This window comes from Camarhynchus parvulus, chromosome 2 (assembly GCF_901933205.1).
Source record: "Camarhynchus parvulus chromosome 2, STF_HiC, whole genome shotgun sequence".
NCBI lineage: Eukaryota > Metazoa > Chordata > Aves > Passeriformes > Thraupidae > Camarhynchus > Camarhynchus parvulus.
In genome coordinates, this window is record NC_044572.1 from 150,068,332 (window position 1) to 150,083,079 (window position 14,748).

Consider the following 14,748-nt stretch of genomic DNA (forward strand, 5'->3'; position numbering starts at 1 on the left):
TTTCATTAGGATCCCATTTTGTGCTTGACAGTGGTAGTGGAATTCTACCTGGGAAGCCAGGAGGCTGCTGACACTTCCAAAATCAAAACCCAAATCCCTCCCATCCCAACACATGCCTGGACACCACGTGGGGTTGTTTGTGTTGGGTTTTGGGTTTGTTTCCAGGGCTCCATCTCTCCGTGAGCTCTTGATTATCTTTAGATGAAGGAATACCTTAGAGGTAACAGACCTTAAAGGTCTCTCCTTGCCTCCACAATTTTACTGGAACGCTCCCAAATCCTCTTTCCCTGAAGCCTGGCATTGCTGCACCTCTGCAGGAGCTCTGGTGTTTTGCCTTATGGAAAGATTGCCAACCTCTCAAAGCCTTTAAGACAGAGTTAAGACAGTATTTAAGTATTTATATCCGTATTCCTTCAACCACACAGATTTATCCCAAAAATTTCTTGGTATAGAATGATTTTCAGGTATGAGAGGATGTCTGCATGGACATTTCCACTCCACAATGCACCAAGCAGCTTTACTGTGCCAGCCCCACTGTGCTTTCCGTTGAGGCACAACCACCTGGAATGCTGAAAGCACTGGATCTTTTCCAGTTTCATGGCTGTTAATTAGGATATTGCTCAAATGTGCCTTGAGCTGCCCAGTTCCGAACAAGGATCTGGATATAACCAGGTCTGGCGGCTTTCACCGAGTGGATTTTTTCCTATATACGCAGAAAAATATGTTTTATCCAGTTGTTTTTTTTTTAGCACCGAACTTGGAGAGCACAGGGAGATAAAATAAAGGATAATTTTCATTCTTACAGAAAAGGATTAGGGTGTAGGTCTTTCTCTCCCTTTCCCACAGCTCTGTCAGCTTTGTGTCATCTGTGGCTGTGGAAATTTTCATTAGCAATGCTTCTCGGGTTACTGGGAACCATCCTCCATCTGGGAAGAAGGAGAGGCTGCTGGGAATGGCAGCAATATTCCCACGTGTGCTGTCATGACAGGTCTGTCACAGGCAAAGCACCTCATTAAAGCTCGTTCACTCGCCTCATCTCCAGCCCTAAAATCTCCAAGTGCTCCAGTGATTCACAAACTTTGCCTCTTTGGCTTATTCAGCTGTTTCATGGGAAATTGCACAACTCCAGGGTTTTCCAATTTGGATCACAACAAACCCACCAAAAAGTCTATCAGCTTTTCCTGTGAAATATAAAATACCAGCAGCTCGGTCCAAAGGGAGAAGTAAATAATTTCTCCCCAGCTCCAAGCATTTGAAGCTGTCTCCCCAAATATTGGATAAGATACAAAATAAATTATGATGTTTGAAAGGGTTGCCCTGATGTGGATAAAGTGAAATTTGCTATCAGGAAGGCGCTGGAGTGGGAAAATTGATTAATTGTTCCATGCTGGGCTTATTTCCCAGCTTCAAGATAAAATTTGGTAAATAATTGACAGCTTTCCAAAGGGAGGCTGAGCATCCTGCTTTGCCAGCATGACCCAGGACCTGAAACCATATGATTTATCCCAATTCCAGACTTGGAAATGGGATATGGAAGCACCATATCCCACTGGCCTCCAAGCAATTCCCATGCCCAGCAGCTCAGTTAGTAATCAAGGGATCCAGAAACCAGGCTTGATTTTGAGCTGGGTTTGGGAAAACAGGCATCTCTGGGCAACCCCAGTCCTGCCAGCCCGTGGAATCATTTCTCCAAAGCACGTGGAAGCCCAGCCTGCTGTCACTTGCCCCTTGACAGTTGTTGGCCAGCGCAACACGTGTGACACAAGCCAGCTCTGGGCTCGCGGAGCCAGACTGGAAGGAGCAAACAAACCTTGTCACATTCCCCATCCAAGCCCTGGCACGGGGCCACACCTCGCAGTGCCAGCCGTGTTTTTCCTTTTTCCATGGGACCAGCCCCAGGACATAAACCTGGGGAAGAGCCGAGGTATGGCAGGAGTCTGCTCGTTGGGGTGATGTCACCTCGTCAGGGAACTCGTTCCTCTGCAAATCCCAATCCAGACTGGAGCTGGGCTTTCCCCTGATCACCCCGAGGGAATCCGCCCACAGGATCAACAACAGCTGATGGTGGAGGGTGGGAAAACATATAAAGCTCCTTGGAGAAGCTCTCTGGATCTGTCCTGGCTGCCTGGATCTGCCCTCAGCATGAAGAAACTCCTGGTGGGATTCCTGCTCAGCCTGGCATTCGTGGAGTTGGGTAAGAACTCCTCATTCCCAACACTCCAGGGCCCCCCACCCTGGGAAATTCCTGGGAAATTCCTGGGAGGGGAAGGAGGGGAAAGACCTGGTGACCCCCAGGTAGGGGAAATGATGCCTTTTGTATTGAAGAAGGTTGAAGGAGAGGGTGAAATGGGAAAGGGGAGATGCATTCCTGGTGGGAAGAGCTGTGATGCCTGACTGGGAGCGATGCATGTCCTTTGGATTTCCGTCACCCACATCCAGGGATGGAGGGGACAACCACACAAGGCACAGGGCAGGACCAGCCTGGGCAAGAGCTTGAAGTGCCAGTCTCTACTTGAGCAGCCACACTGTCCCATCAGGAATGCTCATCCCGAGCTCCTGACATCCCTAAAACCTCCCAGCTGGCTGCTGGAAGTGCTGAAAGCCAGAAGGTGAAATTTCAGTACAGATAAGGGTGGGGGTATGAGAAATAACTCCAAAGACATTGGAAAGTTTTATTAAACCCTCAGCTCCAGGATTTTCCCTTATTTTGGGAGATAGGAAATTCCCCTGGAATTTCAGGAGATATTTCAGGAGATAGGTGGAAATAGAAAATTCCCCTGGGTCTGTGATGGGTCTGGATCTTGGGCAAGCTGGCAGCAGGGTTTGGCCATCGCTGTGTCCTTCCTCCATGTAGATGTGACCAACTGCAGCCACATTCTGCCTGGAACAGGCATTCCAGGGATGGCACCACCCCAGAGGGGTTTAACCCACAGCCCACGGGGCCCAGAGATCCTCAGGCTGTTTCCATGGAAGATCTCAAAGGAAAGGCAGCCTGGGCAGGGATCAAACATCTCCATCTGAATTCCTGCCTTGGATTTAATGGAATTTCTGAGAAACCACAGAAGGTCTCTAAGAATTTTATGGAAACAGAGTTATCAACCCCATTTGCTTTGTAGTTGAAATCAGGCAGAAATATTTTTTTTTTGGGATGATCCAAAGGGAAGCAGCTGGTCTAGGCACCTCTGTTGTGGCTGAGGGATGTGTCTGTGACCATTCATGTTGCTGAGTTTTGATATCAAGGAATAGAAGGTCCTGTTGGACAGTGAGGAACAGGGAATTATTGGCTCAGGTCAGGAGGCAGAGCTGTGCCTGTTCAGTTTTCCTGTCCTAGTCCTTATGGATTTGGGCTTTCCTCTTCCATGCAACCTTCCCACAAAACCCATGTCTTCTAAATGCCCTACCCACAGTCAGTGAAGGATGAGGGGGTTGAGGTTTTCCTTCCTTACACCAGCTTTTAACTGGGATTGATTCCCCCAAGGCACTTCCCAGTTTATCTATGAAAATATTGAGGTTTGTAAATGGCATCCACCTCACCCCAAGGGTTGCAGGGCAGTTTCTCAAGTGCCTGAAGCCAGAACTGCTCTGTCCATCCCTCTGTCCATCCATCCATCCTACACATCCACAGGCATCCAAATGACTGTTGATAATGTGTTACCTCTGTTAAAATATATAGCAATTTTAAGGATTGGATCATGAATCATTGGGAAGGGATCTAGTGAGGTCCTGAGCTGGGATAAACAAGGATGGCTCCGCCACCCTTGTTTACAGGGAGTATGGCCACAAGAAAATTGAAATATTTCCATGAAAAAATGCTTTTTACTTCTGCAAAGGTACAAGGAATTGTCTCTTTGAATTGAATTCCTTAGCAAGAGCTAAGGAATGAGAAAGAGAAGTTTTGCAGAAGGCTCTACCCCACAGCTGAATTTTCCAAAGGAGCTGCTGCGAGGAGTAGATGCCTTGAAAATTCCTTTCTGAAGTCAGGTGTTCAAACAAATGCCTTCAAAAATATTTATCCTTATCACAAAGCCCCAGAGGTTCCTCTGACGGCGGAACGGGAACAAAAACAGCGTCGGTGTGAATTTTTACCAATAGATGGCACTGGACGCTTGCAGGTTGTTTTCAGCCGGTGGAAGGAGGGTAGGATAGAAAATCTCAAACCAGGCTGGTTTTTGTCATCAAGCCACACCAGCAGGACTTTGGAAAATCCACACTCTCAGTGTCTGCTGGCTGTGGATGGACAGAGCTCACACTGAGGGTTTTGAGAGCTGCTTTGCATAGATTTGCATATTCAGAGGTGTCCCTCCCTCAGGTGGCAGCCAGCAAGGGTTTGTACATCGTCTCTTCAAAAAGCAGCAGCAGCCCCTGATGAGAGCGGTTTTAGGGCCACACTCAGCCCTCGGGATCTCTGACACAGCTCTGAGATTTGAATCCCACTCTCAGTTACTGATTCCTGCAGAATTTCCCTTAAACGAGCAGGAAGGAGCTGTTGCTGTGAGGGGAGGGATGGGGGAGCTGCCACTGTCACAGCTGGGGAATGCTGCTCTCAGCAGAAGGAGCTGGCTTTTACCATCATGGAACATCCTGATTTGGAATGGGACCCACCAGGATAATCAAAGCCCAGTTCCTTGCCCTGCCCAGGACATCCCAACAATCCCACCCTGTGGCCTGAGAGCGTTGTCCAAACATTTCCTGAGCTCTTGAGGCTGTGACCATTCCCTGGGGAGCCTGTTCCAGTGCCTGACCACTCTCTGGGGGAAGAACCTTTTCCTGATATCCAAACTAAACCTCCCCTGACACAATTTCAGTCCGTTCCCTTGCATTCTGTCACTGCCCCAGAGAGAAGAGATCAGTGCTGCCCCTCCACTTCCCCTCATGAGGAAGCTGAATCCCAAAAAGTCTCCCCTCAGCCTCCTCTTCTCCAGGCTGAATTCTTGCAGAGGATGCTCAGTCCTACCAAAGCTCAAGCTTAGGTCCCTCTAAATTCCCCATTTTTGGGCTGCTGAGGCTACAAAGTCACACTCAGGCCCAGATCCTGCTACATCACCTTTGTCGTCCAGTGCTGGGATTTGTCTTTTTCCCCCCCAGCTTATCCAAGCTTTGCCATTGCCTCCAGACGCGCTTAATTTTGGACAATTTTGGACACTGCTGCATTTTGGTCAGAAAGCTGCAGATTTGGGTCTGTCTTCCTGGCTGTATCACCTCAGAGCCTTTTCTGTCCCCTCTGCAGCCCAGTCCCTGCGGTGTTACATGTGCAAGGAGCCCACGGACATTTCCAAGTGCAGGACACCCATCACGTGTCCCCCAAAGGCCACCGTGTGCACCACGACGCTGCACTCCGTGGACACAGGTGAGTGCCACCACTGCCCCTGAGGGATCCTGGGGAGAACTCCGAGTATTCCAGGACGGGTTGGGTTGGGAGAGAGCCTAAACGTCATGGAACTGCCACATTCCAGTTGACCAGGTTGCTCCAAGCCCCATCCAACCTGGCATTGGACACTTCCAGGGATGGGGCAGCCACAGCTTCTCTGGGAAACTTGTGCCAGGGCCTCACCACCCTAACACCCAAGAATTCCTTCCCAAAATCCCATCTAACCCCAGCCTCTGGCAGTGGAAACCATTCCCTGTGTCCTGTCCCTCCATCCCTTGTCGCAAGTCCTTCTCCAGCTCTCCTGGAGCCCCTTCAGGAAGGGGCTCTGAGGTCTCCCTGGAGCCTTCCCTTGTCCAAGTGAACACCCTCAGCTCTCCCAGCCTAGCTCCAGCTTCTCCATCCCTTGGAGCATCTCCATGGCCTCCTCTGGACCTGTTCCAAAAATTCCACGTCTTTGTTGTGTCAGGATGCCAGAGCTGGAGGCAGCTCCCACTCTTCAGGTGGCGTCTCACTAGAACAGAGGGGAAGAATCACCTCCCTCAATCTGCTGGCTACACTTCCCTTTCCCATCCCAGTCCCAGCTTGGATTACCCTTTAACATCTCTGTAAAAACCCAGGTGAAATTATCCCACTTTAGAGAGGGAAGGAGAGAAATCCATCAGATTTGGAGCCTCACAGAGAAATATCAGGACTCACTGCACTTCTTCCCTCTGTGTTGCCTTTCCTACCCCGATATCTCTGTGGACCCTGAATTTATAGAGGGTGCAAACATCTACGGGGAATTGTATCCCTTGTCCATGCCGGAATGATTTTGGAAGGAGCAGGAGGGTGAGAGAGAGTCAGCAGTGAGAGCTGGCAGGCCTGTTCCCACAAAAAACAGGCTGGGTTAGAGGCACCCATGGATTTGGAATGTCCAGCACCTCCTCTGTCGGTGTTTCTCAATCCCATTTCCCTTCCCTGTTTTTTCCCCTCTCTCACCTCCTCCTCCTGTCCAATCTGGCTCTCCCAGGTTATCCCTTTTTTGGCAACATCACCGTGACCAGGGGCTGTGAGGAGGAATGCCTCTCCTACGACGGGATAGGGGCCCAAAAGCCCAAATCCTGCTGCTACACCGACCTGTGCACGGATGACACCAAGAGCAGCAGCGGGGTGAGGAGCAGCCCTGCAGCGCTGGGTCTGGTGGCTCTGGTGGCTGGCACGGTCCTCCAGTGCTCCCTGTGAGGTCACAAGTGTCCCAGCTCCAGCTGAAATCCCATCACTCTCCCTGCCAAGCTGCCTCATGAACTCTTGGATGCTTTGGGAATGTCCTTCTCCACTGACATGTGGCTTCGCCCCATCTTCAATGCTGGATTCAAGCCAAGAATGGACTTAAACCTGGACTTAACCTGGACTTAAACCCCACAAATCTCCAGTTTCCAGCAGTTTAAGCAGATGTTCCTCACCTTCAGCTGCTTCTGGTCCTCAGGATCCACAGAGAATGTGTTGGGTTGGAAGGAGCCTTCAAGATCATCAGCTCCAACCCCCTGCCACGGGCAGGGACACCTTCCACCATCCCAGCTTGCTCCAAGCCCCATCCAACCTGGCCTGGAACACTTCCAGGGATCCAGGGGCAGCCACAGCTTCTCTGGGAATCCTGTGCCATGTCCTGATTGAGAGGAGCAGACGGATCTGGGCCCAGTTACTTCCTGCCCATCACGGTGTGGGTGGCAACTGCAGAGATCTGGAGCTTAAGTCCAAGGATAAGCTAAGGAATGAGTTCAGAAGGGCTCAGGTTCCATGTGGGAACAGGATGGATTTCTGGAAAGCTCAGCACACCCCCTGCACTGACAGACCAGGGTAGGTCAGACCTGCAACTCAAATTTCCAAGTTTGGCCAGACAAACACAAACACCCCCCTCCCTCAGCTTCTGCCTGAGCTCAGGTTGCAATTGGAGCTCCCAGATTTCCCTTTCCAGATGTTTTAAAGATTATTCCAAGAAAATTCTTCTCTTATTCTGCCCTCCCTGCATCCCTTCAGAGCAGAGACTGCAGGATAGGAAAAATAATTATAGTTATCCCAGACCCTCAGCTCTAGGAAAAATCAATTAAAAGTGCTGGGATCCCAGCTGGGATTTGCTTTCAGCAGATGTGGGATTGATTCTGAGGCCCTGCCTGCTGCAAAAGCAGCTGGAGTGGGAGCAGATATGAATAAGCCAGGTGTGCCCAGCTCACAGAGATGCAGGAAATTTGCCATTCCCTCTGTTCCTATTGCCAGGGATCATCCAGATGATCGGGAAGCAAGAGTAGAGTGGAGCATGGATACACCCTGTGCACCATCGTGGTGTGTTCCCAGCAACCTCCTCTGTGGCAAAGTCTATTTTTCCTCCATTTTTTTCCCCTTTCCCACTCTCTTTCCATAAGAAACCAAAGTAGGGGACTCTTCTTCCTCCTTGCACTGAGAGAATGGTTTCTCAAGTTCTTTCTCAGTACCATTTAGGAGAAAACTCTGACAATGTTGCATTCCTTGGCAGAGCTCAGGAGGATGGTGAGCCCTTTTCCCTGGAGGTGAAACCCACTAAAACACTGAAAACCCCCTGGCAATGCTGAGATCTGCAGGGAGCAAATGCCATGGAGAGGATAATAATTGGAAGTTGCTCAAATCCCAGAATTCCAGCCACCCTCGCAGACGCTGAGCACCAGCCCCCGCTTCCCACTCATCTGTTCTGTTTTTCCCTGCTTCAAAACCAGCTGGATGTGTCAGGCCAGAAGCAAAGTTCCAGCCCTGCCATCCTCAGATCACATTCCTTTTTTTTTTTTTTTTTTTGTCCTGGTTTCTAGTTCTGTCTCCAGCAGCCTTTCCACATTTTCTGCAGGATCCCGGGCTCTGCTTTCCATCCGTGGATGGGGCAGGGTCTGGATACAGAGGGACTGGGAGGGTGAGGGTGAGAATTTCATAAATAAAGTTGGATTCTCTGGTTTTCAGCCTGCAGCATCTTTCTCTTGTGCTCGATATTCCCATGGGAAAGGAGTGTGGGGCAGCACAGGGTGCAGGGAGGGGGTTTCTGCCTTGTTTTTCAGCTCCCAAACTGCCCTGTGCCAGACAGGGGGAAAACCACACACAGGAATGAACACAGGCAAAAATCCTCTGTAGAAAAGCAAGATTTAAGGCTGTCCCTGCTGTAAAATGAGGGGGAGAAGGGTAAAATATTGTCCAGTGGGACAGGAGGCTTTTTTGGGATATGCAGTGGGAGAACTGGGGGGGTTTCAGGGAGCAAAAGAGAAAGTGCCTGAGCTCAGCAGTGAGGCCAACAGGAGGTTGGGAGTGACCCTGCTGTGCTGCAAAGGTGCTCCCTGTGGGGACTGTCCCCTCGTGTCACCAGTGCTGGCTGTGAGCATCCTGCCCCCCCAGCCTCCTGCCACCCAGGACTCACCTGCCAACGCGACCCACGAGTTTCTACTGGAGCCAAAACAGACTCAGAATCAGATTTTTATCTTCAAAGCTCCTCTAATACATTCCTTGATCAGGAGAGGTGACAAACCCTTCACGCAGGGGTACAAAATGGCCTTTTTTGTATCGCGAGTCACCTGTTCGCACTGTGGCAGCCACAAGGCAGAACAGGCGTCACCGGGAGCACTTTAAAAAATCCAATTTGCTCTTTCTTTGGTTATTGCTGTTATTTATCCCTCCCTTTGCCCCTTGGGAGTTAAACCCAGCCAGTGCCAGTGCCCCAGGAAATGCAGGAGAATCAAAGGCCTGGCCGGATTTTTGCGTCACTGGGTCGAGTGGACACGGGGAGGGAGAAGTTTAAATATAGGCTGGAGAAAATAGAACAGAGGAAAATGTGTCTCCAAAGGGCCAGAAAAAGACCTGCAACCTCTCAGCCCTGCCGGGTGAGGCTTCACAGCCAGCAGAATCCAGTGCTGGTGTTGCTCTGCTGAGGGATTTTTGTCGTCTGTCTGAGGGCTTGTTCTTCCCAGCACATGCAGAGATTTTATCTCCAGATTTGAGGGCATTCCTCAGTGCCTTATGCTTTATCTGGTCGAAAAAATTGCCTTTTCCACCGCCTTCCAGCCCTTCTGCAAATGTGGGGCAGCACTAGAGGTATGCAGAGTCATGGAATGGTTTGGGTGGGGAGGGAGCATCAAGATCATCCAATTCCACCCCCTGCCATGAGCAGGGACACCTTCCACTATCCCAGGCTGCTACAAGTCCTGTCCAACCTGGTCTTGGACATTTCCAGGGATGGGGCAGCCACAGCTTCTCTGGGCAACCTGTACCAGGGCCTCACCATCCTCACAGGGAGGAATTTTTTCCTGATCTGCATCTCCCACTTCCAGTTACAAACCTGAAGTGCTTTTTTCCACACAGAAATCAGAGAGTAAAGAACAAGAGAGGCTCATATCTTGATATTCCAGCTGGGATACCCTGTGGAGTCCCACCTCCAGCCAAAAATCAGGGCCAGGTATGAGCCTTGAGTAGCCCTTCCTTGTGAGCTCCACAATTCCAGAAGGTGGAGTGGGCATTCCAAAAGATAATTTCCCTGGAAAGACAAAACACTCAGCTTGGATTTAAACTGAAGGAGGACCCAGGTTCAATCCTGGTTTGCCCTGAGCAGGATTCCCAGAGAAGCATCACGGGAACAGCAGGATTAATATTTAAAGGACTGGGTTTTCCAGCAGGGATCATTTCCAGTTGCTTTCCACAGCAGGACACTGGTCAGGCCATGAGTGGTGGTTGTTATCCCAGCACGCCCTGATTGCAGAGGTGGGAAACACCAGGAGCTGTTTGGCTGCTTAGTTTTTTAAAAATTTTATGTATTTTATCACCTTTGGGAGCAAAAAAGAGGAAAAAAGCCCCACACAGCTCTCTTGGAACACACATTAGACATGAAAGAGGATGAGACAAGGGCAGAAATTATTGCGATATTCCAAGAGCAGGAAAAAGAAGGGGATATTTTTTGCAGTCGGGACATTGCATGTAAAACAGAGCTCTGATGTCATCAAATACAGAGAGGACTTGTAGTTCTTGCTAAAAATACTTATCTAGATTATAAATATACATTAGAGTGTAGCTGCGAGGCTTCTGGAGAGCTCTGCCACAGCCCTGTATTTACAGAGAGGGATTTAAATGTTTAATTCTGCACCCTCAAAGGAAAGTCACTCCATCTGAAGGAGTTATTAATTATGGAATGAGCCTGGCAGCGCTGAAGTACAGCAGCAGTGATATCATTTTCAATATCACTCCCAAATTATTTCTCATCTCAAACCTATCATGTGCACTTTTTTCCGGTCTTAAAATAGAGCTATTTTTCCATATTCGGGTTTGGAGGGCTTGGAGCATCTGCTCTGACATGGCAGCACATCCTCTCTTGGATATCTTCATTTTTCTCCTGCCTGACTCTCACATCCCTAATTCCAGAGGAGCACAGAAGCCTCTTTCCCTCTTTTTTCTGTACAGCCCCGGGCATGAAAACAAACCCTAAAAATGAGGTGAAAAGAACCTTTCGGTGTCAGCAGCAGATGTGTTGAGGGGGAAGGAAGTCGAGCACGGCATCGTGGTTGGGATCTTAATTTAGAAAAGTCATTTTGGGTCACTTGGATACGAGAGAGAGATGCTCAGAGTGTTGCAAAAGGCTGGGGCAGATGGTCTGGGTGGGCTCCACCTCCAGCACAGACCTGGGGCTGCGCTCTGCACATTCCCATCCGGTTGGAAAACATAAGAATTAAAACATGTTTTAATCCTTCTGTGCCCTGTTCTGGGTCCTGATCCTTTTTATGCCTCAGATTGGACAGATGGGAATTGTCACACGTTGGTGGCTCCAGGCTTGGTCCAGCCACACATTTTTTTTAGGATTGAGCTTTAAGTTTCTGAATATCCTCAGTAAATGTGGGTGGAGATGTTGTGCCTTTGGGGGGAAACGATTTTGCACCAGTTCATGGTTGGGCAAGTTGCTGAAATCCATGAGATCCAACATTTTACAGGGAACTGAAAGCCAAAACATATGAAATCCATGGATCAGAGTGCCAAAAAACTACTCCAGAACCTGAACAAAAATCCTACAGGCTGCCTTTGGCCAGCAGGTCTCTTCATGGAATCATAGAATGGTTTGGGTTGGATGGGTCTGTAAAAATCATCAAATTCCAACCCCTTGCCATGGGACACCCTCCCCTGTGTCAGGTTCCTCCAAGCCCTGTCTAACCATGCCTGGAACACATCCAGGGATGAGGCAGCCACAGCTTCTCTGGGAAACCTGTGCCAGGGCCTCCCCATCTTCACAGCCAGGAATTCCTCCCCGGTATCCCATTTATCCCTGCCCTCTCCAGTGGGAAGCCATTCCCCCCTGTCCTGGCACTCCAGGCCTGTGCAATACAACGGGTGAATATGTTTTCCATGTCTTCAGGTCTTTCCTGCCCATTCCAAGGACAATTTGATGCGTCCCCAGTCACACCAGCAGTGACAGCCCTGTACTGAGGCACAGTTCAAACCTTGCTTTAATGCCCAGCCTTGTCCTGGACTCCTCATCCAGGAGCAGTTGAGTTATTCCAGTATTGTTGGGACTGGGGCATCCATCCGTTCACATCCTTGCAAAAGAAATGGCTTTGACTCAATAATCAGGGAAGGACATGTAAAAGATTTCCTGGAAAAGCAGGCTGAGTGAAGTCAAGGCACTCCAGTGTCGGTGCATTTGCTCCTGCAGTAACTTTGGATTTAGAATCATGGAATCACAGAATACCCTGAGTTGGAAGGGACCCACAAAGATCATCGAGTCCAGCTCCTGGCCTCGCACAGGTCACCTCCAAAAACTCACCAGAGGAGTGGAGTGAGGAGTTTGGGATGACTGGGAGAAGCTCTGGTCTTTCTTTGAGGCCTGCTGCTCCATACATTCCTTGGCTGTTCCCTGGACCAGGCACAAACACGGGCTGGGGCTGAAGGCTTTGCCTCCGTGAAATCCCGGGGGTGGGTGGAAATCTGCCAGTCGAAACTGCGCCCTGGGCAGTGGCAGGATTCCAGTGGGGTGGCTGGGAACCAGCAGGGATGGAAGGTGCTTGCAGAGGGACGTGCCACTGCTCCCAGTGAGGAACACAGATCCAATGTGGTATTCCTGGGAGCAGGCTCACCACGAGCTGATTATCAACGTGCTTTGGTGTCGTTCTTCCACACAAACCTTCTGAATCTTAAAAAAAGGTGTCTTCAGGTCCAGTGGAAGCTTCAACAGAATCTTTTCCACCCAAAAATCTGTTTCTTGAAATCCATAGGGCCTCCAGAAGTTCCTGCCGTGCCGCGAATCCAAAGCAGCAGCTCTGTGTCATTACCTGCTCACGCACAAAACCAGGATCAGATGAGCCGTGTCCTTACAAAGCCGGGCTGAAAACAAGCCAGACGTTGTTCCTAATCTTTCCTGGCTGCTGCCAATCTCCAGGGAGAGAAGCCACGGGGGAAGAGGTGTTTTTAGCATCAAGACAGCTGTCACTGTGTTGGGAGATGCCACCCAAATCTGAAAGAGAAACAAACACCCGGGAGATGGTGACAGACTTTGACGCACTCACAGCAGAGCAGGAAAGTCAGCCTGGAAAGGAGGAGAGAGTGAATAGCAAAATATCTAACTTTCCCCCACAAAATGAGGGGTTTAAAACAACATACCATCATCCACCATCCATGGACAGCTAAGAACTTTGGGGATGCAGCTAGGAAGGGGTTTGTGCTTGCTGGTGCCCTTAGATCACAAAAAGGGCTTCTGAAATCCTATTTTTGCTTTTCCAGCTCTGTGCAAAAATGTCATGGTTTGGTGGGGTTCTTCAAGCACAGAGAGCCGGTCTTGGTATCTCAAGGGGCTTTTACTACTCAAGGAGCTCATGCCTAGGGTCTCCTGAGCTTCCAAAAGTCAAATCCCACCCTTATTTCTATCCTATTTCTTATTGCTTCTTTGAAGAAAAAAACTCATCTGAAATCTGTGCATCTTTGTGGCTCATATTCCAGACTTTCATAGCTGTGATGGTCAAAAAGCACATGGAGAATAAATTACCGCTCTTCTTCGCCCTGCTCTTTGGTGGTGTTTCCTGTTCTGATCTGCTCTTGGGAGATCAGCACTCCAAGTACAATAATTATCATTATTTGTGACTGTCACCTTGAGAAATCCAAGCTCTGTGCAAGATGTCACCAGTTAGGAGAACGTCACAAAAAGGGTCCTTGGAAGATCTGTTGTTTGCTGTCTCCTGGGCTGGATAAAGGAGCTGAGATGTTTTATTCAGATAATAATCTGAGCTACAATAACATCCCTTTATAAAGGTAATTCATGAATCCTTACTCCATAGAAAAACACAGAGAGTCCCACTGGTGTTCCCTGTTTTTTTGGAATGAAATTCAATTCCTGGCAGAAGGCTGCTTTGAAAAGCCATGAGGTCACTGGGGAGGAGAAGAGAAGAGAAGAGAAGAGAAGAGAAGAGAAGAGAAGAGAAGAGAAGAGAAGAGAAGAGAAGAGAAGAGAAGAGAAGAGAAGAGAAGAGAAGAGAAGAGAAGAGAAGAGAAGAGAAGAGAAGAGAAGAGAAGAGAAGAGAAGAGAAGAGAAGAGAAGAGAAGAGAAGAGAAGAGAAGAGAAGAGAAGAGAAGAGAAGAGAAGAGAAGAGAAGAGAAGAGAAGAGAAGAGAAGAGAAGAGAAGAGAAGAGAAGAGAAGAGAAGAGGATTTCAGTAGCAAATGACCTACAATGACCATCTAATTCAACTGCCCAATCTATGGACTGATCAAAAGTTAAACCTTGTTATTAATGGCATTATCCAAGTATTTCTTAAGCACTGACAGATTCAGAACACCAACACATCTCTGGGAAGCCTGTCCCAATGTTTGATCCCCCTTCCTGTGAAGAAATCCGTCCTAATTTCTGCACTAATCTGAGGTGTTCAGCGCCTTTTTTTCTTTTGTCCACCTCTTTTATTCAGTGTCATTTCTCCACTTGCCATGATTCCATGGATTTTTCCAAGCTTTAGACCTCAGCCATCCTCCACCCCACAAGCAGACAGCACCCCACCCTGAACTGTTCAGGGAAGCTCTCTTCAAGCTGAGAATTCCCAGGAACCTGAGCCAGAGTGATGGAAGCCATCCTGATCCATGTCCCAACCTCTGAAGGATTAGGAGCCCTGGGGAGTGTCTGGGTTTTTTGGGGAAATACAGGACAGCAGGAGCATGGATGGATGGATGGAGCTGTGTTCTTGTTTCTCCCTCGTTGCTCAATAGCCTCATTTATTTTGGCAGTGTCTTGCCAGCTCTGGAGGCCAAAGAAGGGGTTTTATGGAATCCTGTAATCATCCAAACTCCAGAACAACGTGTGGCAAACTTGTTGGTTCATTAAGGATTAGGTGCACCTGAGCTTAATGAGGCTGTTAGGAGTTTGTAGGAGATGACTGT

General features: G+C 49.0%; 1 protein-coding gene across 1 annotated transcript; it reads left to right on the forward strand.

Moving 5' to 3' along the window:
- Positions 1-2,142: 2,142 nt before the first annotated feature.
- LOC115901452 (ly6/PLAUR domain-containing protein 2-like) lies at positions 2,143-6,589 on the forward strand. The gene is made up of 3 exons (XM_030944126.1): positions 2,143-2,194; positions 5,228-5,347; positions 6,378-6,589. Exons 1-3 carry the CDS (start codon positions 2,143-2,145, stop codon positions 6,587-6,589), a joined length of 384 nt encoding a protein of 127 aa, XP_030799986.1.
- The last annotated feature ends 8,159 nt before the right edge of the window (positions 6,590-14,748 follow it).